Source organism: Oxyura jamaicensis, chromosome 2, assembly GCF_011077185.1.
Source record: "Oxyura jamaicensis isolate SHBP4307 breed ruddy duck chromosome 2, BPBGC_Ojam_1.0, whole genome shotgun sequence".
Lineage (NCBI taxonomy): Eukaryota > Metazoa > Chordata > Aves > Anseriformes > Anatidae > Oxyura > Oxyura jamaicensis.
This window is the reverse complement of record NC_048894.1, coordinates 29,174,282-29,202,255: the sequence shown is the minus strand read 5'-3', so window position 1 is coordinate 29,202,255 and position 27,974 is coordinate 29,174,282. Positions and strand designations below refer to the sequence as shown.

General features: G+C 39.4%; 1 protein-coding gene across 3 annotated transcripts in view; it reads right to left on the bottom strand.

The window, feature by feature from the left end:
* The window catches only part of SCIN (scinderin), a 61,017-nt gene that overhangs the window by 7,977 nt on the left and 25,066 nt on the right, over nucleotides 1-27,974 (bottom strand). For all 3 annotated transcript variants that reach the window (XM_035317953.1, XM_035317952.1, XM_035317951.1), the window contains 7 exons: nucleotides 25,619-25,768; nucleotides 10,404-10,496; nucleotides 7,483-7,615; nucleotides 5,454-5,542; nucleotides 5,031-5,246; nucleotides 3,405-3,526; nucleotides 3,109-3,199 (listed from right to left, as the gene is read on the bottom strand). In XM_035317953.1, the coding sequence (XP_035173844.1) occupies nucleotides 3,109-3,199; nucleotides 3,405-3,526; nucleotides 5,031-5,246; nucleotides 5,454-5,542; nucleotides 7,483-7,615; nucleotides 10,404-10,496; nucleotides 25,619-25,768 (894 nt within the window). The remainder of the gene's footprint in view (nucleotides 1-3,108; nucleotides 3,200-3,404; nucleotides 3,527-5,030; nucleotides 5,247-5,453; nucleotides 5,543-7,482; nucleotides 7,616-10,403; nucleotides 10,497-25,618; nucleotides 25,769-27,974) is intronic.

Genomic DNA, 27,974 nt, shown 5'->3' with positions numbered 1-27,974 from the left:
TCAGCTGGAGATAGCAGAGCTCAAGGTGTGAGCAGCTGAGCCACTGAGCCCTTGCTCCCCACCCAGTGCCTGCACAATGGGGTCCCTGTGGCCCCTTCCACCCAGAGGGCTGCAGGTCCCCACTTTTCTGTAGCTGCTCCTGGGGGTCACCCCCGGGAAGGAAAGAAAGGAGAAAGGCATGCTGCATAGCCAGCAGAGAAGTGGAGAGCGCCAGTGCCAGCCCTTGAGCACTGCCTGGTGAGGCTGAAGGCAGTGGGAAGCAAAGGAGCTGAAGAAGGAAGGGCTGCTCCAGCCTAGCAGGTGGTCGTGGGCAGTAAAAGCAGTGCTTCTAGCTAGCACACAGCTGGTCTGACTGGTAACACTGCCTGATAAAGATGCCCGAGAACATGTGTACTTGTGGGTTCCAAGCTGCGAAATTGGGGTAGGATTTCTACATATGAAGGGAAAAAAAAAAAAAAAAAATGCTGAGGGAAACGTTCCTGCAAAACAAATGCTGTCACGGCTTTCTAATAGTAATTTGTACTGTAGTGCCACCTAGTGAGCAAAAACAGAATACTTTAAACCTTTCAAATAATGCTTATACAGATACCAAGTAAAGGTAATACATTCTAGGTAGGCATGTATATGCATACAAATCCACACACACGCGTATATATGTATTTATACACACACACAGATATATTCTTAAATTCACTGCAGGAAAAAAAAAAAAAAAATTAAGTCCACTGCAGTGAGATGGATGTCCTTCAGCTTTCATGATACAGCTTATTATTATTCCAGATGTTGGTAGTAATAATATTGCTGTAGTAATTCTGTAGTATTAGTATTGGTCATGGGTATGAGGTAGGACCATACTGCTCTAAACTCTGTCCAAAGATAGAACATATGTTAAGAACATTTCAAGGAATAATTAACTGGGAATATTTTAATCTTTCCTTAATGTAATTTCAATCATAAATCATAACTTATTAATAGCTAAAAGTGTCATCTGCCATCTAAGTTAACTGTACCTTGGTGGGTGGGGGAAGCCCTTACTTCAGTAATTAAGGAACGGGAAGAACAGAATTACCTTCTAGTGCCTAGAAAATCCCTGCTTGTCCTTAGTCATCTTCCTGCTTGAGCCTGTGTGAAAACAGGAGGCCTCCCACTTCTTCCCCTACCCATGTCTCCTCACTAGGGAGGAAAGGAGAACACACATCCCATTCATGCTAGGATTAGCTTATCTCACATCTTTTACCTGCCAATGTCATAGAAACATAGAATGGCTTGGGTTGGAAGAAACCTTAAAGACCACCTAGACCTACCTGCCATGGGCAGGGACACCTCCCACCAGACCAGGTTGCCCAAAGCCTCATCCAGCCTGGCCTTGAACACTTCCAGGGCTGGGGCATCCACAGCTTCTCTGGGCAGCCTGTTCCACTGCCTCAATACCCTCAAAGTAAATAATTTCTTCATAATATATAATCTAAATATCCTCTCTTTTAGTTTAAAATCATTCCCCCTTTTTCTATCGCTACACTCCCTGACAAAGAGTCTCTTTCCTGCTTTGTTGTAGGCCCCTTTAGGTACCAGAAGTCCGCTATAAGGTCTCCTCAGAGCCAGCGCACAGACCCTTTCTGCAAATGAAGATATCTGTCCTGCTTTGTGGAGCTTAAAGCACCATGGGATGGGAAAATCCAAGTTAGGTTCTTCACAACAGTTGGGTCAAGCCAGACCCAGACCCTGTGACACAGTTCTGGCTGGTTCCCCTGCTCTGACTTTTCATGTGGCTTTCATTTCTCCCAGTTTTTGCCATCTGTAAGCCAGGTGTCTTGTCTAGACTAAACATTGCAGCTTCCTGTATGACCAAAAGGAGACAGAAAGGCACACGTGGCTATTCCTCCATCAAACACCTGCTTCAGAGTGGGTTACCCTAGGAGGATCTTATCCTTCAGTCTCCACAGGCCATGTATACAATCTGTAAAGCTAGGCAGGACTAAAACCTAATTTTCAGTCAGTGAAAGTTGAAGGAAAGAAAAGGCAGTTTTAGTCTGTTATATCTCTGTTCTCTACATTCAAAAGGGATAATTCAAGTGGGGAATCTCCACTCACTTAAAAGGAACACACTGTGCTTTAACTTGATACAGACTTCTGTAGACGTTGGCATTTGGTCAGTTATCCAAATAGTCTGTATGCATATGACTCGCTTTCAGTGAAAAGGAAAAAGGAAAAGTTCCTTGACTTGATAAAGTGGTGGGTTTTGTTTGTTTGTTTGCCTTTCTGACACAATCTCTACCACAGAGCAAGTGGGAAAACTATGAGGTATAAAAGAACATTTATGAGGGTCTACGAAGAAATTTGAGAAAATCTTGGACAAGTCTTCCAAAGAGAAAAGGCTAGGAAGTTAGATGAATCCTAAAATGTACCTGGAAATTACTCTGCCTTAATATATGAAGAAAATAATGGTGAAGATTGTTAATAATCATAGCTAATGAAATATAGAATGGCCTAGTTTAAGGCTATATAGTGTTCTACAAAGTAACTCTATCATTTCCAAAGGTTAATGCCAAAACGTAATAAAGATATTTTAAGATAAATATGAGGAGCAAACAGTGTTAATTGTATAAAGAAAAGACAAAACTTTGAACACCTAGATTATTTTGAAATGAACTCAAGTAACTGGCAGTTGGTTTTATCTGCAGTAAGGGGCAGATGACAAGAAAACTGTGAACACAAACTTGTTTGTTTGCTTTTTAACTAAGCAGATACATCTATCTTCTGCAACTTAAGTACTAAGAAGTGGTTAAAGATTGGATACCGTTTTCTAAGAAAATCTGAGAGTATGGCCACACGCACAATATCATGCGGGGTAAGGTGGGAGATAAGTTTACAGGGCTTCGCAGTTAACCTTCATGCCATTAAGCTGTTGTAAACATAAGTAATTTCAGGTAGTTTACTCACTGATGAAAGAAAGTTAAATATCTTACTACACAGAAAATACATGCACAGAAGGAGTCACCATGAGCAGCTGATATTCCCAGTCTTCCAACACTATATCTTCCTTTCAATTTCCATTGTTTCTACATCTATATTGCATGCTCTATTGAATTTCATCTGAAAGACACTAACCTGCACAGCCTGACCATTCAATAAGCGATCAAGCTGAACTGTCAGAAATGCAGATGCTGTCAGTTCATCTTTTGTAGCATTGGCTCCTTGCCTGAGGAAGATATGGTACAAAACAAACAAACAACACAACAATAGTTAAGTCCAGTTTCAAAATGATCCAGAGTTTATACTGCATGACAAATACATAGTAAATAACCTTGTATTTACATGAGGTTCTACTCCTATGAGCAGGACAAAAAGCTAGCATAAAATAATATACACATGCTTGAGATCTGTGCAAAGCTGACCAAACATACCATGTGTAGATGATCTGCCCTTTAGGATAAGTATAGAGGATAATGTAGCAGTCACCACCATAGAATTGTCCGTATGTCTCGGGTTCCACAGGAACTCTGCCGCTGCTTTCCACACGCCAGATCTGGGAAACACAGAAATCATTGGGAAATGCTGAACTTCATTCTGAGACACTTTAAGGAGCAATTTCCTGTATCATCCCTTAAGCAGCCTTTCCTTACGTAGCCAAGTATTATGATATAAAGCCAGGAAAGATTCTTCATTGAAGTGGATCGTTGTACCCTACATGCACTGAATGAATGAATAATGATCTCCAACAAGCCATTGCAGTACACTTTTCTTTGTCCTGATGCTTTAATATCACTTGATCAACATAACTCTATGCTGAACTTACTTTCAAAATGTCTTAAGATGATAAAGTGACATGAATGGCACAATATGATAGTCCACAATAGAACTATCATATCATTTGGGAGAGGTACACTGTAGTTAAATAACACAGTTTTGCAGATTTATTTCTATTTGATTTACTAAAGCTCAATTCAGTTAACGACTGACCTCCAAAAACATACTGCTAAAATTATACGGCAAAAAATACTTCAGATCTAAGATGCTGTGTCTCAAGTCTGTGGACCACCCCAAGTATGAAGTCTGAAACCCAGAAAATATACCGATGAGACTGTAGGTATTTATCCCTCCTCTTACTTCCAGAATCCCAACATGCAGACTTACATTCAATGGGCAGTGTTGATGCAATCACAAACTCATTTAGGTTGAAAAAGACCTCTTAAGATCATCAAGTCCAACCGTTAACCTAGCACTGCCAAGTCTACCACTAAACCATGTCCCTAAGCACCACATCTTTTGAATACCTCCAAAAAAGATGACTCAACTACTTCCCTGGGCAGACTGAAAGGGCCTCGTGGCCCTTTCAGTGATGAAACTTTTCCTAATAACCAACCTAAACCTCTCCTGGCACAACTTGAGGCCTGTTCCTCTTGTTCTACTGCTTGTAAATGTCAAACAAAGCCTGTGTAGTCCAAAGATATTCCTTCAATAATACAAAAGACTAATCCAAAGAGATTCAAATGGGACATGGGTAGATTTAGAAGGACTCTAAAGCCATCATATTCTCTTCAAATCCAGGCAACCTTAGAGACCCACTAAGAACAAGTAAGCAGATAGGATAGACGCATAAAGACGTATGTAAAGAAACTGATTGAATTTCTGACTCCAAGGGAAAGTTTTTCTCTTCCAGATTTCAAGCTGATGTGGGCTAGAAGTATACCTTTAGGATACGGATCATATTTAAAGTATTTATTTAAAAAGTATTCTGTGAAAGGAAGACATTTTCTGCTCTTTGATTTCTGCTGATGACTGCTACAATGTCTTTCATGAGTGTCAAAATAACATGACATGTCAGTATACAGCTGACATAGAGATTCACTTTCCACTTCAAAGTACTTGAAGTACTCTGATGGCAGGAATAACATTGCCATTAATGTAGTTTTACTCTACACCTCAGTTTAAATGGCAAAACATAGAGTAGCAGTTTAGCCTGTTACAAGAAACCAAAGAAATTGGGTCGGTGCAAATTGCATGTTTGTTAATTACAACACAAAACTTACCTCTACTTTTCCTGAACCATCATCTACCATGTTATGTTGGGCAGCCATTTGTGGAGACTCATGTAACTTGGTAGCATCAAATTCAATCTGCTCAATTTTAGCCACTCTCTCTGTGACATATACTTTGCCAAAGCCATCACTTTCATCTTTATCCTTCCAGTCTTTGAAAAATTGTTTGAAAATTGGAGTTTCACCTCCTTCTGGAAGTACTTGAATCTGAAATGAAATAAGAAACATGGGATGCAAGGAAAACAAAACTGACATGGTTACTCGAACAACTTTTTTGAATTATTTGTCAGTGAAACACTACCCTTATGGTCTTACATGCCCTTATTTTTTCTTTTTTCTTTCTTTCCTGATTTAAAAACAAAGCCTTTAACAGAGTTCATTCTCTGTTGGTATCACCTCATAAATAGATCGCACCTGTGTGTTAGCAGGATAATTCATCTGCTGTATGAATGCTTCAGCATTCTTCATGGCAGCCTTTCTCTCTTGTGGGTTAGCATCTTTGCCTGGTTAAAACAGAAGGATAACAATATATGAAAAAGGGCAATGAGCCCACAGATCCTGCAAAAACTAGATGTCCTTGAGCCAGGTTCTCTTCAGCATTGCCAACGTCTCAGTCTTGAACAATCACAAATGCTGGACATAGCATGAGTAATAAGGTTCACACAAACTTGAATGGTTAAACAGTACCTTAGTGGTTTTGAAAACAGTTAAAGTAACTGAAAAAAAAGTATTGTTTTTCTTTGTATGTTTCTGCTGAAAAAATGTTCATAATATCTGCTCTGTTTAAGGTATGTATCCAACAATAACAACCTGTTTCCTTTCTCCGAATTGTCTCTTTCTGGGCTGCAATGCGTTAAATGAAGGTGCTGTCCAGAACTGCCTTCCCTTCATCAGATACCACCACTGTTCTACAGACTGAGAAGATGAAACTCCCTTTTAATCTGGCTATGCTGTGCACTTTACCACCACTTTTTCCTACCCATTGCTCCTTGCTCAGCCTTGTTCAGTGTTAGACATCTCTGAAAGCATCTATGGGATGGCTTTTTTTGTATCTGTTCTGTGACCTGGCTGGCTATCAATGACTATACTTCAAAGACCTCTTAGACTAAGAGGTACGTACATCTTTGTAGACTTCAAAGATGCTCTGATAAGCTATATATTGTATTAAATTCTGAATGAAACTATTAGCAAAGTGTTTCGCACTCCTCAGCTTAGTGGTCTGAATATTTGAGCAACCTGTGGCTTTGAGTAATCTGGTCTAATGGAAGGTGTCCCTGTCCATGGCAGGGACATTGCAACTAGATGTTTTTTAAGGTCTCTTCGAACCCAAACCATTCTATGATTCTATGAAGGTTTCCAGTAGAGATGATAACTACAGCCTCCCAGTGCAAGGGTGAGACTCACAGATTAATGTAGGTTTTGGTGGTGGTGGTGGTGGTTTTTTTTTGACATATTATCATTATCAACGGTAGCAAAGTGAGGACTCACAAAGAAGCATGTAGGACCACATTCATAAGACCTACATTGTATATAAAATGCCTTATCCTATTGGGTTGGTTATTCTAGAAGCTGTCAGGTGAAGAGGGAAAATCAGGAATTAGGGGATCAGGTAGAACTTAGGTCACATGAGCACAATGCACACAAAATGCTCCTTTCTAAAGGACACATTCCTAACTACAAATGAAGTATTCAAGCAAAATGTTTATAATGCTTCCTGTATTCAGAAGCTTGACAACCACATTTACCGTGTGCAATAGCAAATAATCAAAGGAAAAGCAAATGCCACACAATAATTAATACACTGCCTAAAACAAAAAAGGGGAGATACTCAATGCTGGATGCAATGGCAGTACCAGGTAAAGGGTGTCCAAACCTAATTCCTCAGTTCCCTTCTGGGAAAATGATGTCAGAAAAATTACAGTTCTACAAGCATTGATGATACCACAGAGAACTATTCACAAGGAAGAAAGAAGCATCAAAATATTTGTAAGCTTATGCTTTCAGTTGATCTCTGGGACATGAAGATTGTATATTGTACTCACCTTTCAACTTCACACCTCCAGGAAACAATGTACGGAAATACCTGTTATTAAACTTTCAATGCCCGTATTTTTCTCATGGAAGATAAAGATTTGAAGGCAATATACAAAAATTGCAGGATTATTATAGAATTATAGATTATTTATGTTTGATTTGTAGTTGTCACTTAGATAAGCATTTAAGCACCCAGGCTTACAGATTCCTTAAAAATAGCCAGGATCCTTAGACTGGACTCAGACTCAAAGCCCTTACTCACATCATTATTCACTGATCACGCCAAGGAAGAACTGTGTGCAGGGTACTATGTCCAGCCAGTATTTTTGCTAGTGTTCAGTGGGTGTTGTGTGTACCCCTTAGAGCTGTCTGTGTTCCTTCTGCATTCGCAACAGAAGTGATCTTTTACCTTTCCACACAAAGATCTTCCTTGCAGCACCATTATCCAAAATGAAGCACTCCTGAGACAAAAGCATAGCCATAGAGAAGGGGTTTTCCTCTGCTACCACTGACACCTTCATGGATCCACTTGCATCTGACACCTAAGGAAGAAAAAATTGAAAAACTTAGATCAACTCTGGTTTTGATAATCAAACTAATTTCCACTCCCCAAATTACTATAAAAATCAGTTAAGCTTCCTATGTATGACATTGGTACCCTGCTGGAAGGTAAGCACAGAGTTTTAGTTTCATTTCATTTTACATCCAGTAGAGGGAGATGTAGTGTTAATTTTAGTGATGCTTGTCACAGCTTTTCAAAATAAATTGTTTCTCTTCCACTCTCAATTCGACTGCTTATTCAATGAACAGCTCACGGTTAAAAACACTTACCTTCATCAGCCCAGCTCTGCTGAACTGGTGGAGGCCCTAGATGTCACTTCTACTACCAAGCAACCCTCACTGAAGCCAAAGGTACATGTACGTGCTGAATGAGAGCATTTGAAACTATGATAAAATAGTCCTACACTGATATTGACAAATTAAATATCTACATTTATAACCTACAGTTCTTTAATAGAAAGCTGTCAAAGGATCTGTTGCAAAATCTGCTTTGTAACCTCTGTAAATAGATATAGACCTTTATAACCTTCTAGAATTCACTCCCACAAGGCTAAAAAGACCAGCAAAATGATTTATTACTCTTGTGGTTTCTGCCTGTCAGTCCTTAGTTCTTTTCATAACTAAATATTAACTTTAAATGCACCATTATATCTTCTATTGCATATTATAGAAGCTACCACTGAATACCACAAATAAATAATTTTGCCTACTTTGATGGATCACTGTAGACCTGTCTTCTGACTTTGACACTCACTTTTATATTGCAGCATTTTTGAATTTGGTTAACCGAGATCTGTTGGCAGGACCCATATACTTAGAATTTCTTAGATATTCACTGAATTTTATGGGAGTTTGTAGAATCCAAAATTCACTGTAAACACTCTACTGTAGCCTTTGCTTCTCAAGTACTGTCTTATTACAACAGTACTGATCATATGCAGGGTTCCTTTTTCTTCCCCCCTCTCGAAACCTCTACTATAAAGGTGAGAAATACATGCTAGATTTTTTTGCAAGAATGGAATTGTCCTTAGATTCTTGCCCAATAATGAATGGGAACTGATCACTAAAAATGGATTTGTAACATGGATCATCTGGAATACTACTCTGGTAAACCCCAGCCATGTATACGGGATCATGTAAGAAGCAGGGAGAAAGATAGCTTCATCCTGCTGTGGTCTGTGGGATGCAGACTCTGCAGATGGAGTGATTCACCCTCTCTCACACTTCACAGCAGCATCAGAGCTGCTGTGGAGACGGCACTTTGAATATTGTATACACAGGGGTCCAGCAGCATGTACTGCTGTTGGTGTTGCTGCACGTGGCCCAAACTTTTCTCCTCATTACACGATTATGGAAAAGGAAAGAAAATATTGTATGCCAGTAAAAGATTCTGTTATATCACACAAGACGACCTTATTGCATGAGCAAAAGCACAAAATGCTAAAGAGAAAGCCCCAGATCTCAATGCTATTAGGAACTTGTAAAAAAAAAACAAACAAACAACAAAAAACTAATCTTGCAGTCTTCAGGAGAAAATATTTTTTGGTGGGGAAGAATAGAAGAGTCTTTTCTCGATTTCATTGAAAACAACCCTCTTTTCCAAACACTTTCTCACTTCGTTTCTCAAGCAGGAGAATATGAAAGAAAGGAGGGAGCTATGAAAGAAAAGAGAAAATACAGAGCTGGAAATAGTTTGTTGTTTCGGTTCTGTGGCTTCTTGCAATTAAATGGAATGTCTATACATTTTAACTTCAAAACAGTTTTTTTTTAAGGGGGTGGAGTGAGCATGGAAATGATCAAATACAAAACCCTGGCTCTGCTTTCACTGGTAATGAAGAAAACGCTTTGGAGTATGTTATCTATTAAAGTAAGCTATGTATCTATTAACAGACTATTTGCTGAATAATATGTTCCATGAGTATCACAATGCTTCTCAATAATTTATTTAAACTGTTATTGCTGTTATTTGTTCAAATTAAAGAGATATGTAAATAATTTGACCATCTTTGGAAAGGAAAAGCTATTCTCACATTCTGTCAAATAGAATGCCAATAACTTTTAGTTACTTCCCCATTCCTAATGCTTATAGAAAAATAAGTAGTTGTATAGACTTGCATATAAGTAAGATGCTGTACTGTTAACTTGAAGGATAAATTCCATACCTCTTCTAGGCAAGAACAGTATGCCTACTTTAATGCAAGGAAAAAACATAACTTTGCTAAGTGTAATCAGAAAGTTCCTACTGATAAAATGGAGTAAAAATGTTATCCATTCTATTTATGGTTAATTTTTCTGATATTGGCACTGTCCCAGTCAGTGTTAAGCCAAAAAAAACTGGCATCACATAAGAAAGGCCTTTTGTGTTTAAATTATTCTGGATTTTACTTAGAAAAATATAACATAACTGTACATCTCTCAAACTCTGCCAGGAATAAGTAAATCATATGTCTACTACAACTATCTCTTTTAAAATCAAAAAGACTGGAAATGTAGATTGATTTAAGACCAATTAACTCTTCTTTGACCTGCACTGAATGGTTCATAGGCCATGCATAATTTGTTTCCTGAGTAAACGGGACTGTAATCAATATTTTTTCCTCAGTTCTTCTGGGCTATCTTGACATCCTTTGAGAATCTTGTCCATTGGATGTAAATCAGCCAACACAACTGCAGTTCTGTAACTGAATCCAGAACCCCATGTATGAAGGTATTACATGCATGAATACCATTGAGTGCACCTAACACACAAAAAAAAATAAAGTTACTTACCATATATAGTTTAGCACTTCTCCTATTTGTAATATCAGCGATCTCATCATCATCATCACCACATTCAGGAAGTTCTGGCTTTGCCCCTAAAACCTGTACAACAAGAGAATAATAAAATCAATGTAGAGAGATTGTAGGTTCTGCACCATAAATACCCCAAAACTGTAATGTGTTGTCCCAGTAATCAGTTAGTCAGGATTATCTTTATACTTATTCTAATCTAAATCCAAACTCATGGATGACTTTGCAAAAAACTGTGTCAGATCTTTAGTAGCATTAGATCCACATGCTGTCTCTCCTGCAAGCCAACTTGCTGGTCTTGTATAGGCTAGGATAGGAAATAGTGTATTACTTAAAGCTTCAAAGGACGGAAAGACACACACATACACACACACACACACGAGATTTATCTTCTCCTACTACTCTATGCATTTGTTTATATGTCTCTCTTCCCTTTTTCCTCTCAATGACTTCTACAGTGTTGGTAAGCAGGTCTTACAATTTTTGGAATGACATTACTCATGAAATGTTTGAGGATAAAATTAAAGCAAAATGAAACACATGAGTTGAAGTTATTTTTAAAAATATTTCAGTTGCTTACAAGATATCAGATTATGAGTTCAAAAATCTTTACATTTACAGATTCTTAATCTCATTTTCAGGGGGGGAAAAATAGCTAAATTCTTAGGAAAAAAAAAAAAAAAAGAGTGAAAAAACATTTTCTTGCTCCTGGACCAGATTATCAATTTTAACAGTGTGGTAGTTTTTACATCATAGCAGTGTTACACCATGGATAACCTTATAATAACTATTACTAGAAGAAATTTACAGAGGTTCATCAAGAATATGTAATGGTCAGGTAGACATTATTAAACCCTAGTAACTCATTATTAATGGCAAGACCTCTTCATATTGACTGATATATGACCAGATCCAATTCTGTTGTACACAGAATTTTATGGATTTCTATAGAGTTATGTCCTGAAATGACGGTAGTAGTAGTTAAGATGTCTGAGTAACAATATATTAACATCAAGTACAAGCGGCAGAACAGCCTTTCTATGGATTTGCATATAACATGAAGTCATGTGCAAAAACATTGTAAATATTTGATAACAGGAAAGGCTGACAAAGCATACAGCTGCAATGAATTTGAAAGAAAACTGTAGCATAAATGTTGAATATAAATCCATCATTTGTGGAATTTTCTGACCTGGCAAAGAAAAACACATGGCCTTAGCAAGTGTGGTTGATCCAGTTTAATTGGAAATATTTTACTTGTGACTCACTGAAGAAAAAAAAGAAGTAATGCCCTGAAAGTTTAAGAAAAGCATTACCATTAGGTCTTCAGTACCTATCAGTCAGCATTTCCTGAACTGACACTACATGGCTGTGGGTCTATTACTGTATAGGCCAAGCAGGGCTATACTTTCACAGCAGAGTGCCACAACACTGGTGAGTGACCGATTAAAAGAGAATGTGCATATGTGGAATATTGTCACAAGTTTTCTGAAAAAAATTCCCTTCCTAGGTTTGCAGACTGAACAGAAGCCTACACACAAGCTGCAGAGCACCAAGTATAATGCTGTCTTTGTAACACAAGGGTCAGAAAATTACCAAGAAACAGGCATGCTTCTTTACCTGAATGCATACTGAACAGGTTTGAGGTTTTCATAACATTTGACTTACAGTGACTATTAAAAGGGTAAAAGACTCCTATTAATAAAACCTCCAAAAGTCCATACTCACTATTTTTTCTGCATAATTAGGTATTCCCAGCAAGTACAGAAATCCCGCTCACACACAAGTTGTGATTCCTGACACAGGTAAAGTCAGCATTTTCTATTGCCATGCATACAGAATACCTGTGGCACCACAATAACTTTGCTTCACTGTAAGTTGCTTAGAGTGATATAAAATAAATTGCTTTTAAAATTTCTGTGTGCACAGGGATCTTTGAGAGCTATGTGACTGCCACACTGAGTATTTTTAAAGGAGGCTCAGAAGTGCCTCATGGTGCTTATGAAAGCAACTTGACAGAAGCAGCCTCTCTACTGAGTACCATCTAAGTACTCTGCTCTGGTGGCAATTAAACCAAGCAGGTTTCTATAGTTTATAACTTCAGTTTTAAAATTGGCTCCGGCACAGTTTAGATTCTGGCCTGAACTACTAGTGTCTTAAGTGTGCATTTGGATTATTTTTTTTTTTCTAAACTAGATAAAAATTATTGTCAGACTCCCCATGTTTATCTGCATGTGGAAATTTCAGGTAGCCAGTACTGGCACATCAAGGGGAGTCAAAGCCTCCCTTGTACAGGTTACAGGTGTGAAATGAACTGGCCTGCAAAGAGCAGAGGAACCGTGGTTCTGGGGAAACCCATTCACAATTTACTAAACAGCAGCTTGCACAGTAAATTCTCTGCCCAAAGCTAGCCCTGTGTCTTTAGTGTAGGCAAGCAGAAAAGTCACATTACTGAAGGCTCTGTTCTGTCATTTTGCAGTTTCTCAGAGGAGTGCAAAAACAAGTGCAGAATGGCCTTGCGGGTGCTCTCTTTTCCTGCATTTGAAGTCACAGTTATTATAGATCTTAGCATTGTTAAGTGGGACCCGATACGCTTCTCCTCCCAACAGGTAAGGAAATCCAGGGCTTATGAGGAGGGCTGTGCCGCCAGCACTTAAACTGAATCCCTGCTGGGAATACCTGTGTGTGCCGGTGTCAGAAACATATGATGAGACAAAGTCAAAACAACCTAAGGCGAGTGAAGACACCAGTCATGGTGTGAAGCAAGGCAGCACGCACTACACATATACTATGTGTGAAGCGATACAGCATGAAATATATATAGTCACTACCCTTTTGTATTGCTGGGGACAACTTACATCATTCCCAACACACATCAATTTCAGCCACTTCATTGTATAGACTGAGGGATGACACAAATAACAGAAGGAAAAACTGTGTCTAAATGGAAAGCAATAAATGCTGAAAAAATTGTTAAGTTCTATCCCAAAGAAATTCCTCCTCAGGGATACCATCCTCCCTCCTTGTAAGGGAAACTCCTATGGAATGGTGGAGTCCACACACAGCCACACGTATGCCTGGTTGTTAAGACAACAGATACATTTTGTCAATAAGATATGAAATGTGTATGGTGGTGTTAACTGCTAAACTGGAACTGGGTTGTATAATTACAAAAGCATATGCCTGGCTGAGGTGTGGCGCTCCAGGCTGCCTCACCTTTATATATCTGATGATGCCTCATAAAGAAAATAGTTCATGACAGCTGAGGCTGTAGTCAAAGGCTCCCAAAGCACAAGTACCCAGTGAAATGACTTAAATCAACAGACAGGGTAAAGGACTTTGAATCTTACGGTCCTAACACCCTAGTTTTATACATTCAGTGTTAGCAACAAGAACAGAACCTTGATCATACAATTCTCATACAAGTAAGTATAATTAGTGCCCTGAAAACATATCCATGCCACAACTACCTCATTATCTGGGTTTGGCATCTTTCTTTGTAGCTGCTTGCTTGATTTCCAAATCACAGTCTCTTCCTATCACTTTACCTTATCTGCCTTTAACATATTAACATGTCAAACCTCTCCTTGCTCATCATTGCTCCATCCTGGATGGATGTTTATTTTTTCCCCACTATTGCTTTCTGCAAGTTTCTGAGTCCTGGAGAGAAGCACAAGCAAATATGTGCTCTGCTAGGGTGCACACAGGTGTATTGCAGGTATTCTCCCATTGTGCACACACTAACCTTACTGTGTCAGGTTATTCAATAGCTCAAGGCTTAAGCTACTTCACAGTTATTTCAGAATAACGCATGCTCACAGCTTGTTATGTCAGACCTTACCACGCTGTACATGGTTGTAGAGTCATTCCAGCTTACTTCTCAATGAGAGCACCTGACTGCAGAGTTAGCATGTTTTATTGAAAGTGTTCACAAATTCCACACCTTTACATCTTGTCTGGGGACAGGAGGAAATACAATAGAAAGTTAACTTGCATTAACTTTTTTTTTTTTTTTTTTTTTTTTATGTTTTGTTAAACCTTAGCATTGACACACTTAGGTTACTGCATGAGTATCTCAGGGGAAACCAACAGAACATAAGTTCCTCTATAACATGTGCCAAAGTGTGCTCTTACCTTGTGGTAAACAGCACTGTTTATCCTGCCCTACATAATAATAATCCCCTAGATCTTCTTATGTGCATATCTTTTCTGCACGTATCTGCACCCTCTCACAGAACTGCAAAATACAGAGCCAAAGCTGCTTCTGACAAGTGAAATTCCACTCCCTTGCCCTCAAAAATAACAGAAGGAATCACAGACAAAAGGTTTCTAATCTGTAGGAATGCAAAAAGGTAAGCAATTTTAAGTAAACACATCAACAGAAGGAGTTCAGCAAACATTGTCTTCATAACTGGAGATGCAGGCTCTGCCTCATAGAATAGTTGATATTGATTTAATGGGAGCAAGAGGTTTAAGAAGCTCAGTGAGGCTGCAAATCCAACTAGGAAAACAATGCTTGAAGAACACGTCAGGTGAAAGTTAATTAAGAGGGAAAACCAGTTTCGTACAGTTTAACTTGGGTACACTAGTGCTGTGTTTGTGTTTCTTCTCACTATACACAATTTGGGTTAGGTTTCTGGGTCTGAAACTGAGCTATTTGTTGTGGCTGTGACCCCAAATGTTAGATCTCAAAAAAAAATTCAAATTCCCCTCTTTATATACTAAGAGCAACAGAAAGAATAGAGAGATATTTACCGAGCTTAAAGCTGTCTTGTGGGCCTGACTTCTTTTACTCAATACTTTCAGAAAACAATCAGGATTAGCAGCTCATCATTTACTTCTTTACATGCTCTGACATAAGTAAATATATCCTGCTACTGCTAACTCAAGGTACATGCATATGCTGTGACAGAGAATAAATCTTTGTTTTGCATGATGATAGGTCTGAACTATAGTCACAGTGTGAACTCATTAGTAGATAAGGACCTGGATTTTTATATGAACCTTCAAAGCAAAGAAGAATATTACAAGGAATGCCTCTCTGAAATAATTATCATCTCAAATATCTACTCCAGTAGCCAATAAGAAAAAAAAATCAAGCTGAGAAAAGAAAGGATAAACAGGCCAGTAACCACTGTGCTAGCAAATAACTTCCAAACATATTCTGTTCCAGACAAAAGCAACTTTTGACATTAGCCAGATTATGAATAAGCTTATTTTGCTGGTTATTGTAACCTGGAGCTCTTCCAACAATCTGAGCACATACTGATAATCTTATAAAAAATTACACCTCAAACAAGGAAAAATAAGAACAACACCTTTCACTAAACTGCTCCTAGGGAGCTAGCAGGGTTTCTGCCTGGAAGGAATTGCCTCTCACCATCAATTGAAGCAATAACAGATGTTGTTACATCCTCACCCTGAGGAGAAGACCTTCCACCAGCCTGAACAGTGATTGAGAATAAGATAGAAATGCCATAATGTACTGACACCCACACAAAAGGATGTTTTATGTTAACAAATGGTTCTGGCATTCTGAGAATTTGTTTGGCTTCACCATGTGATTTGTCAAAAGCATTTTCTGGTATCAAGGTTTAAGCCTGATTTGTAATGCATTCAGGATGCTGCAAAATAGCAAAATCCATCAGTTGCTCATGGCACTTTTGATGCATAAATTGTGGCCTACATTTTTATCCAGTTTCTGTTGTCTTGGGAACTTCAAATGCAAATCATAATTTTATTAATAGCCCTACGCTTACCTTCCCAAAAACAGGGCATTATGCTTTGGCAGCTTATCATACAATATTTGCAGCTTTGCATATCTATCTGTAATAATTTGAATGTAAAGCCTTGACTGGTAACAATAACAATGTTCTAACATCGATTTTCTGTTCTGTGAAACAGGCCATGGATAACAGGCTCACAAAAGAAAAAGCATCTATATCAGGCTGGAGAGCCTGCCTTCTGTCTTGCTGGGCCTGTGAGATTGGCTGTGAGTGAAATAAGGAAACCCCCAGCCTATGTCACCTTCAAATCCTCAGCTTTTAGGACACCTCAAAAAACAGTGATCACACACTAGAGAAACTGGGAAGGCGAACTACAGTAACTATGTGAACACCGCCAAATCTTTGTTGCCATTACTGCTGATGAACACTGAAAATTAAGCTTTTCAGCAACCCGCCTCCCAGGAGCATAATTAAAAATATAGTAAGTAATTACCCCTGCATCTTTTTTTTTCCATTTATACCAATCCTTTCTACCTCATTTTTAAATCTTACTTTTTGTTACATCTTCCTCAAACACCAGTTAGTATTAGAACTGACATCCACATCCTGCAGAGACTTGCACACATTCTTGAGTTTACAGATGCAAGGTTTTCCTTCTTTTTTGGGACATAAAACTAGGCAGACACTAAAGCTGTTGTAACTTTGCAGATTCCAGTTTGCAAGCTTCGTGAATTAAAGCCACATGTGCATGCATATACTGAGTGCTTATGTGTTGGAAAATTACTAATGGAAATAAATCAGTAACTAATGCTAACAGAAACCTCAGGCACAAAGAATATTTATCTGCTAAAATTCACAAAACCCCCAGCTTTCTGTCCTGTAAATACACACTTTGGCAGCTGGGCTTTTGCAGCGCCACCATGCAGCTTGGTCCCCAGGCCACGACAGACCAGGCTACAAGCAGCAGCAGGGTAAAAGGGGAGTGTGGCAACTACCCTGCAGAGCTTGAAACAACTCGAGCAAGCTTGTAGGCAGCAGCAGGCAACTGGCAACCAGCAACCCTGCTGGAAAACCAGCGCTCCCTGGAGAAGCAGAGCAGCTGGAGGAAGCTCACCAGAGTGAGCAGTGGGAGCCATAGCAAGGTGTTTCATCCCTCCATGAGATTAAAAGCAGAAAAACCTACTCAAGACACTGAGCTACTGTCTTAGTGCTGAATTCACTGGCTGAATTCACAAGCTCAGCATTTCCAGTCCCATACAGCCCAATAGATGAGGTATGCCAAAGGAACACCTCTGGTATGACACCCAGACTCCTGCACCCAAGACAGAAAAGAGAGTTGGACCCTAATGTTCAAGAAAACAAACCAGAGGATAATTTGATAGTTTCTCTAATGCTTCCCACTGAAGCTTAAAATAAATTAAATAGGAGTTAGGAAAAAAAAAAAAAAAAAAAAAAAAAAAAAAAAAAAAAACACGTTTCTTTCATCTGGTTGTATAGGAGATATAGCTTATTTTGAAACCATTTCTTCTTCTGGTTTAGATGCCCTCCACTAATGATTTCAAACTTCCTACATCTCCTCAAATTTTGTTTGAGGGAGCCAAATAGTTCAACAAAGGGGCTGTGATTTTCTGATCATAAAAATCAGATAGTCCATAACTGAGTACTGCAGAATTTAAATTCTTCTTGTGATTTTACCAACCCCTTATTTTTTACAGTTAATGCCAAGCCAAGTAGCATCAAAGTCATAGGCAGTAATGTAAGCAAAAGGCCTGTCCATAACAAGCTGCTTGCAGTAAATACAATAGTTATATTTACATATTTCTTCAGTCACTTGGTGGTGGTGGAAATACTAAACTGATCCCAAACACGTGCAGCAGCTTCTCCTGCACTGCTCTTCTTCACCCTTGCCCAGATGTGATGCTATATGACCAGAAGAGCTGTGCAGCAATCCGTACATGCAAATTTTATGAAAAAAAACCTACAAAGTTTTCCTTAAACAAAGTCTCCTTCCTGCACTGCAGAACTTTAATTTAAGAAAATTCAAAGGCAACATTGAGCATAGATCCCTTGAGAGCTGCTCCACACAGGAGTTGGGATGAGGCAGACCTGGAGACCAAAGCCAATGCAAAATTAAAAAAAAAAAAAAAAAAGAGAGAGAGAGAGAAAATAGATAAAGAAGCTCTCTTCAAAGTGCATTTTTCAGATGCTGGATTCCACAAACATGCATCTCTCGGCTTTTTGTTCAGGAAATAAACTCTTTCATTTCTTCTCCATGAAAATCCCTGGTGCTAGCAAGTTCATGGAAATAACTAGCAACTTCACGTAGAAATAATTGCTAACAACTCTTTCCTTTGGCCTTTTCTCAATTATGTTCATTTAATAACTGAAAATTATAGCATTTCTTCCTCAATGGATTTCTTGATATTCTAGCACACAAAAGAAAAAAGCTATTACAAAATCCATTAGTATCCTAACATGTAATTATAAGATTATAATTGACTAACATGGTAATCCTGCAAGTGCTATAGTTGACGAAGAAAAAAGCATAACAAATGTGAGGTTTTCTCACCTACAAGAATGCAAATAAAACAAATTATAATTAAGTTTCAAGTGCTTCCAGCAATTACTAATGATTTTAGAAATTCACTAAAGTACCTTGTCAGACTATCTGTTCTAGCATAAGAAATTATTTTTTCAACCATCTATTATTAGAACTGTTCATAAAGGAATTAGTTCATGCCATGCAGTACGATGTGCCTGAGCATTTCTGAAAGTGAATTCCTAATGCAGGCACTGAAATTTGCATTCAGAGACTTGATTAAAAGCCTGACTTTCAGATATACTTGCCACCTGCAGCTGCTATCTGGTTCTCTTTCATTTAAGTACCTGGCTTCAGACAGCCAAGAGTGAAACTGCAGCTTACTGCATTATCAGTAACTCACAACACTGCTGACGAGAGTCCTCCTCGCTAGACCCTGCCACTCTCCAGCAACCCCCCTGGCTGATTTTTCATTTAGGCCTGGGGAAAACATTGGGCCAAGTGCTCAGCTGGTGCAGACCAGCTAAGCTATACTGAAGTCAATTCAGCTGAGGATCCAAGCCACGCATGGTTTGTCTGAGTGCAGGTTGCATAACCAAGTGCTTACAATACAAATTTTCATCAAAAACCAGGCCTGCCCTTAACGAAGGAGAAATACTCAATAATTAAAACGAAAACAGGATGTCTGGTTTTGGCAGCTTGCAACTGGCTCCCTGCAGGGCAAGGGGTTTGTACTTTGTACCCATATTCATAACCCTCATAAATTTAACAGTGTAATGATTAAACTTTCATTCCTTGGATGGGATAGGAGCTGCTGTGAAAGGTGAACAAGCATGTGCACTATATTTTCCTGGACTATTTTCATATCCTACAAACTCTGAGGAACTGTTCAAAATGAAGACCCAGCTTCTGTTCTTGGAGGCATGTGCATGTACCCATACCACTCAGTGAAGTGTATTCATCTTTCTGAGGTATAAATTTGACACACAGTTTCAATTCAAGCTGAGAAAGTTGTCTCTGGGTCTCAATAGCATTACTGTTGCTATATTCTGTCCATCAGCTTTCTTAAATCTTTATATTGTCATTAAAATTTAGTTAACTTTTCTGTGTGCGTGTGACTGCTTAGCTGAGGGAGAAGTACATGTCCCATTGTCATCCACCTTCTATCAAATCATTCACTTCCCTTTGTTTACCTGATTGTTCAATATTGCCTCTGCCCTGTTACTGAAATACATTTCCAGTATTTATTGCACAAAATTCCCTGGAGTCTTGCCCATTTTTTTTTTACAACTGCCTCAATTTAGATAATAAAAGATATTACTTTGGCTTACATATTCCCAGAGACATAAATAACTTGGCCTAAGAGAACCTCATTAAGACATTTTTATATTTGGTATTTTCTTGCTAGTGAACAGGTCAGGCTGGACCATAGTTCCGTGCAATTTGTGGTATACGGCCTTGAGTAAAACCAAGTACAAGCTATGTGATTAAACAACTATTTGATGCCTTGCACATGCCCAGGGGTTGTATTCCACAGAGTTCCCCCTCCTCTTCCTCCTCTTGTGCCACCCAACCACCCTCCCACTGTTCCTCCACACCTCTGTATACAAAACAAATAAGCTTCACCCCACAATACAACCAAAAGAGAGGGAACAAGAAGGAATGCAAATGTTAAGAGAGCAGTTACAGCAATTTTTGCTTTTAGAGATGTGATGGTAGAACCTCTTCTTGCTGGCTCCTGGGAGAGGAGCAGGTACCTGACTAGCAGGGCACACGCTGCTGTTGTGCCTTGTGCAATGATCCATGTGACTGCGGGAACCTGCCGAGCTTGTTCAGGGAAGCATGCCCTTGCACTGTACAACCCATTTATAGTAGTCACAAGTCACAGCAAGCCTCAGTTTTGCCAACTACCTCACTGTGCTCTCATGCTGCCTTTGGGAAGTATCTTCGTTTTGTAGCAAATAAACTTTAAGGCCTTGAATTTAACAAGAAAGCAGTGGTCCTGCTCTTCCTATGCCACTGTCCACATTACCCAGAGACCTACCTGGCTAATTTAAGGTTTACTGGAGCTTGTCATTATGCTGATGTTTGCATTAGCTGGGTCTCTAGAGAAGTAGTCTCTGAAACTTGCATTTGTTGTGAGCACTTTGTGCTCTTGAGCCTTGATCCACGTGATGGAGTTAGCACTGTGTAGTGCTGCTGGTCTCTTTCTAGTCACTGGGGTGGAAAGGTGTGACCAGTTGTAATATGATCAAACCATTCCCATACCTCTGGGTGTAGTATTTATTCACACCACAGCCAAAAACAATCATCCTTGAATATAATGGCATTCAGGACTTTTCAGAATTAAGCAGTTCTTCAGAGCTTTAAAGAAAAAAGGAGGGAGGAGGAGAATGGCTGCATTATCAGAAAGGACAGAGAGGTTCCCTCTGTTGCTCAGTATTTAAGCTAGCTAAATATTTACATAAGTATTATATGACAAGTGAGACTACATTTATCTGTTGTAAGACCACTAGAACTGTAACAAAGCAGGCACAGGACAACTGCAAATGATAAGTAAACAAAAGTCATGGCCTTTTTTTTTCTTGTTTGTTTAAAGGCAGAAGAGTGGTTTCAAAGTTGTCTACTAAAATGATCATTCAGCTTCGTGTGGTTTGAGACCTCAGCAGTCAAGTTTCTCAAGTTTCACTGTTTCAGCCATACCAAAGACATTTACAAAAGTCAAATAAAAGACAAAAGTCTCAGCAGTAAAAACTGCAACAATCACGTGTTACAGTTTTAAGGGAATCCTTTGTAAGGAAAAATAAAACAATCCAAAGGACCAGACAGTTTGGACTGCATAGGAAATAAGAATCATCTTGAAAATCAGATGAACACTTCATGATTAAGTGGATCAGCTCTTAACACCCTGCAGGCAGCTCTGCTCAGCCACATCCAGGGTGTCACAGGTGTCTGAGATACTTAAAATCTCTCATGGGGAAATCTATGTAGTCTATGTAGCTAGAACAATGCTGCCAATCTAAAAATCTTTCAGGGTGTGTAATATATCAAATTACACTAATACACTGAGACTTTCTCTTCCTCTCCAACCTGATCTTAGCATACTAGATGATACTATTGATGTGCGATGCACGGAGGACTGGGTGCTTTGTATCTTTCTCTTGGGTGACTCAAAACTCAGTTTGGTTTCGTGCTTTATTGCAAGCAGCTTCAACTTGCTGACTAAAAAACTTCCTCAGTTTTGCCCTCTCTTCAGAAATAGGAGATTCTAACCACAATTAGAAAACTGTCTGTCCCAATCATGGCTACCTGTTATTGTGGCTGCGCTCAGTTATCTCAGTGATGTGTAGGATACACAAACACAATGTCATGAAACCCCTTCTTATCAGGGCAGGAAGGCAGAAGGCCAAGTGTTAGCATCAAAGCCCACCCCAAGAGGGGGTGGGAACTGACCCTAGAGGATTTGGTCCTAGGTTATCTTTGAAAATATATATTTAGTTTTCCTTTTGGTTTAAAGAAAAATCTGAGGTAGCAATAACTCTAGTGTGATCATTTTACAGTGAAAAAAATCTGACTCATGGTTGTCAAGACTTATTTTTGGATTGGTCCCATGGTGAAGAAATTTCTGTAGCACAATTTGAACATTCAGGCCTAAGATTCAGCAGAATGAGTAACTATTCAGCTGTTTACATGTTAAAGCCAGAGCAGTGTTGGCATTTGATGAATTTTACTACAGGCAGCTGCAATTTGTCCAGGGTGGTCACTGTTTTCTAAATATTAAAGGCAGCCATCTTATACAGCAATTCCTATTTAAACCTGCCAGTCAGTACCTCACCTAAAATGCAAACACAGAGGGGAAACCAGGTGGATTAAATATCTTTGTGCTTATGAAGAAAATTTCTGCTTTGTCGGTGAAAGGATTTTAGTTATTCTTGCAGCATTTTACGAGGCCTTCTGTACACCCACTGCAGGTCTGAGATTTCCAGACACATTGGATCTCCTGAGAGTTGAGCACAGGATGATCACAGCGTGTTCCCAAGTGGCCCCTTGTCACAATAGCAGATGAAGAAAGGGGTTGTTGCTGTCAAAACCATTCATGTACCCCGTTTCTAGCCACTCTCCTTTCCTAGGGTGAGCAAGCTGTATTGTGCTGACCTGCCACAGCAGTTCATCCTGCAGCATGCTCCAACTTTCCCATTGGCAAATTGTACAAGGAGGGCGGCCTGATCCCAGGTCCTTGCTAAAAGAGGCTGGTTGGGAGCAAGCAACTGCCCTTGTCAGAACAGTTCACTTCACCGACAGCTCCTCATCGGGAAAACGAGCTGTCCAGGAACCACGAGCCGACTGCTGCCTCTGTTAATCCCATGGCAGGAGAGATATCTGGCAGGGTTTGTTGAATTCATCTCTTCGTCCTGCCTCAGTACTGTGATAAAACACAGTAGTCTTGCTTTACTGGTTGAGAGGTGCTTCTCTGCACTTGTGGAGTAGGGATAAAAAAAATTAGTCAGCTCTTTGCATTGGTACTTGTGGTGGGCATGTCAGCCCCTGTCTGGTGAACACTTGGCTAGTAGTGCTACATGAGCAAGCCAAGCCACCATGTCTGAAGGCAATGGGCTTCAAACTCACAGGAGGGGAAATCATTCCTGACATTTATCAGAGGAGCTAAGGTCAGGAAATCTCATTCTGATGTCAGCTATCCACTAGATGGAAAAAATGAATAAAGTACACGGTATTCTCCTAGAAAAGAAGAAATCACACTTTTTTTCCGGGAAAGCAGGAATAGAAAAAATCAATCAGGGACAGGAATAGCAACTTCCCTTCACTTGCCCATAACTATGATATTGAGGGAAGAAGGAAGCATTATGCTCATTTCAGAGCAGTCAGCCCAGGCAAACACTACAGCAAGTTAGAGACAATTGTGTGAGAACAACAAGCAATCAAAGTGAAGAACGCTATGAACTAGACAGACCGTGAGCAAAAATAAGGAGTAATAGGTTTTATATACTTGTTAGGTTAAATACCATCCTGGCTCAATAACAGCACACTTCAGAGCTTGCAGCAACTGGGACAGCCACAGGCGAGCTGCAGATGCTGTTCTGTGGGCAGCCCTAGGCAGTAACCCTGGCTGCTGACAGGCTCACTTGAACCTATTTCCATGCAACTACCCACTCTTCTTCCCTCTATATTCACAACCCCAAAGGAAAAGCTGAGTACATCCATCCTTCATACCTTGCTGGCCAGGTGTGAAAAGATTTATTTCCTGATACAGTAACAATGCGTTACGGGATCAAAATGCAGCCTTGGCATTTTTCCTGCTCTTACTCACGTGTCAAGGCCACTACAAAACAAGTTACACACAGCTGGCAAGCAGATACACCGGCGAGGCCAGCATACCCTGGCTGCTCATTTCCTTGAAGCAGTGGAGGCAGCCAGCCTCCTGACAGCCAGCCCTTCAACAGCCCGTGTCCTTGCTGTAGCTGCACGTAAGCCTGACTTCACATCTGCAGCTGCACGTTCGTCAGATAAGAGGTGCAAAGTGCAGCTGTTCTGATCAGTGCTCCCAACTCAGCATCAGCTTATCAGAAGTTTAGTGTAGAGCCTTGAGCAGTAACCCCAAGGAGGGGTGGCTGCAGGAGGATGCTGCCAAGGGACTGAACTGGCACCTTCCTGTAGCTGCACCCAGCACCTGCAACCTAGCTGAGTTTGGCTGCAACTTGCTCATAAATTTCGGATAAGGAGCAGGAGTAAGGAGCAGGAGTTTGGGCTTTAATTGTCAACTTGTGCTCTTTTCATTAACGGTACCGGTATAAAATACATGACACACAGTCTATGAGAAAAGCCTGTAAAAGGAAGTAAAGAGCAAGACAGAGGATTGGGCTGCCTTTTTTTTTTTTTTCCTTCGAAAAAACTGGTGCACGGAGTACCATCTCCCCTACTTCCAAGCACAGAAGCACAGTCACATTCGTACTCACACTCACAGGCAAAAAGCCTTTGCAAGCAAGTGGGTAGATCATCCAAAGGCATCACAGCTAGCATGGCCAAGGGCTGGAGGCTCAGCACCCGGCATGCTTTGTTGCTTAGACAATCACTAGTTACACTCCATGAGACAAAACTCATGGAGTGCATATAAGCACCATAAAAAATAATGGCATGCCTGCATGCACGGTTAGCATTACTTCCTGAGGTTAATCTGAAGTACGAAATAATATTCTAATTGCACATTTTTCATTTTATGGAAGGACTGCTTTGTGTCTCTATTGCCCTCTTCTTTTTAAAGAATAAGTGGAAAAATCTTAACTTAGCACACAAATGCCAAGTAACAATGCCTTTATTAGGATGTGGACTGAAACAACTTGCCAGCACTTTTTTTTTTGTTTGTTTTTTCCCACCCACTCTACTCAATCATATATTTAGAAAGCAGAATTCGGATTTCATGACTGAGTTAATCAAACTTTTTAAACATTAGTAGGCTCACTAGGCTTACTAGAGACTAGGTACATTAGAGTTTATAATAGGAGTGGTGATGCAAAGAGTCTTGCTACTTTTTTTGACATTCAGGACATGATACTTCCATCTGTTTGGTGATATCTAACCTTGATGCTGCTCATTTTTTCATACAGAACAGATAGTGTGGCTTAGGTATGAGCTCTGCTGTTAATTCAGTCACCCTGTGCCTAATTCAAAAAAGCAAATATTAAATTCTCAAAAGAGTATTTTCAGATAATTATCTCAGACTCTACTGCCCAATATCCTAATACTGGTTGGATAAGGATTGAAAAGAAGCATAAACTGGCCTACCATAAGTTAACTCTATGATCCTGAACAACTCAAAGAACCTGAGTTTGGAGCCCAATCCTGTTTAACTCCTGAAGTGTAACATTTTTTTTACTCACAGCTGTATCAATAACGGCATACTCCTGTTACAATACCTGTATGAGCTCATCTGGTTCACTTCCTTCTTCCACTGTAATTAATGTAGATCTTCCATTTCGTTCATTGTCCCGAATGCCAAGGGCAACCTGAGCAGCCTTCAGACGCTCGTATTTATTGCATGATGAGCCAAACCACTGATAGATTTCCTAAAATAATTAAAAACATACATATTAATAATAAGATTCAACATTGAGCAACATTATGAAATCAATATTTTATTAATCATTATCTGACTGAAGCTAAACCACCAGAACATCAGTGAAGCTACATTTTTTCAGCAGATCTCTTCTGGAAAGTATTTCTAAGTCACCTAGATACCCGTAGTAAAGAAGATATTTATGTAATGGCATTTAGTATCCACATATTAGGAGATTATTTGATCTCAGACAAATCAGAGTTTGACAAGTTTGACTTTTTTATCCCAGATAGGAATGTATCTTCAGCTATCTAGAGAACCTGAAACTCCTAAATTTGCTACTATTATTTTTTTAACTGGCAGTTCTTCTTCTATGATATTTCAGCAGCGCCAGTTCCCGTCTCTGGCAAGAAATAAAGTCACTTCAGAATCTCAAGGAATACCTTTTTATCTGCTACTCAGAAATAAAGTAAGATCTTTCAAACCAGTTTTTATTTTGGTGACTTTTTGCTGCATAATATTTGTCATTCACTCAACTCAGTTTGTCACTCAGTGCATCAAACTCCCAGACCAGCTCAAGTGCAAAGAGATATCACAGGCATTTTCAATAAAATGTCTTTCTCACTGAAAAAAAATTCCTCACCGTATAGCTGATCCAATGCTCATAAAAGCACATTAACCTCAGATAAATGCAAGTCCTTCCAACTGGCCATATCACACGTCTCTATAAATGACTTACAAAAATTTACAGATTAGGAATAAACTGATTTTCTGATCAGCACTAAATTCCTTGCTAGCCCAAGATATATACACCTCATCCCCTTCGTGCCTCAGGAACTGGGTGTAAGAAAGACAACACACATCCATAAGAGATGCCTGCATTTAGAAAATGCAGCGACTAGAAGTAAGCTGCTGCCCCAGGGCAATTCACCAAAATACGGTTGCCACCTTTACAGGGAGATCCTCACAAACCACAGCAGTGGCTCTTCACATTGAAGAGCAAAATCTCTGGTGGCAGTAGCCTACTCCTAGACACCTTCAAAGCCTTCATGTCATCTGGCTGAATAGGTAGCGTATAGGTACTGCCTACACAACATGGTAAGTGCAATCCACCCAGAACAGAGTGTGTTACCCCAAGGCATCTCTCAGGAAGAAGGGCCACCAGAATCAGCCTAATCCAGTCACACCACAGACAGAAGAGCCACAGCTTTGTGAAGTCCCATTCTTCAGCCTGAATGCAAAGTGTTTCAGGATAAAGAATTTAAATTTCAGTCTTGATGGAAGTTACTAAGAAGAAGCAGAACTTAGAGCCACTAGAGGCTAAGCTGGAAGGAGCTACTCAAAGGAAATGAATCAGCTTGGCTAGGTGCATTTTTTTCTTCCCTTCTTTTGGAAGAAAGTCATTTGATTCTTTTTCACATGATTCTGTCAGGATCGCATGAATTCCCCAAACTAGATCCCTTTCAACTTGTAGTTGTTGTGCAGTGAAAGCTGTGCGGTTTTCAGCTTGACATTACCAACTTGATTATATATTCAAGACCTAAAAACAAAAATATTTCCAAGTTCTGGTTTAAATGTTATCAGCTTCAGTTTCCAGAATCTGGAGACACATACTTGGATGCAGATCTGAACCTTCCCTTAAATACGATTTGACACTTTTTACATTTCCACAAAATATCTGTGCAGATTCAGGGAAACAGAATTTGTAAAGCATTAATAAAAGATTGCTTTGGGAGTATGTAGAAAGTCAAAAGTTTCATTTTGAGCAGATTTTTAAAATATAGTTATTACAGCGATAAAATGCTTCAACCATCCTCTCCTAAGTTCTGTGAGACTTCTCAAAACACAGTCTCCTTTAGTTTGAGGATTTCACTACTCAAATTTACTTATTCTCTTCTTTGTCTACCGTCTAGTCAAGCTTATTTGAAGTGTGAGAAAACAGGAGCCATTAGTGATATAACAGCAATAAATAGGAATTCTTTATTTTCCACACTCTACAGAAGCAATAAGGAAGATGACAATGACATGTAGAGAATTAACTAGAGAGGTCAGGCAGATATTGCCTTATCGCAGTATGTACGCTGCATGTACGCTGCAATTCATGGAGATTACTCATTCAAAAAGGTTAAAAGTTCAGTTTCAGTTGTATACATTAACCTTCTGTAGGTTTTTTGGTAACTGGCCATGCAATCTCAAACAAGTATTCTCATCTACAA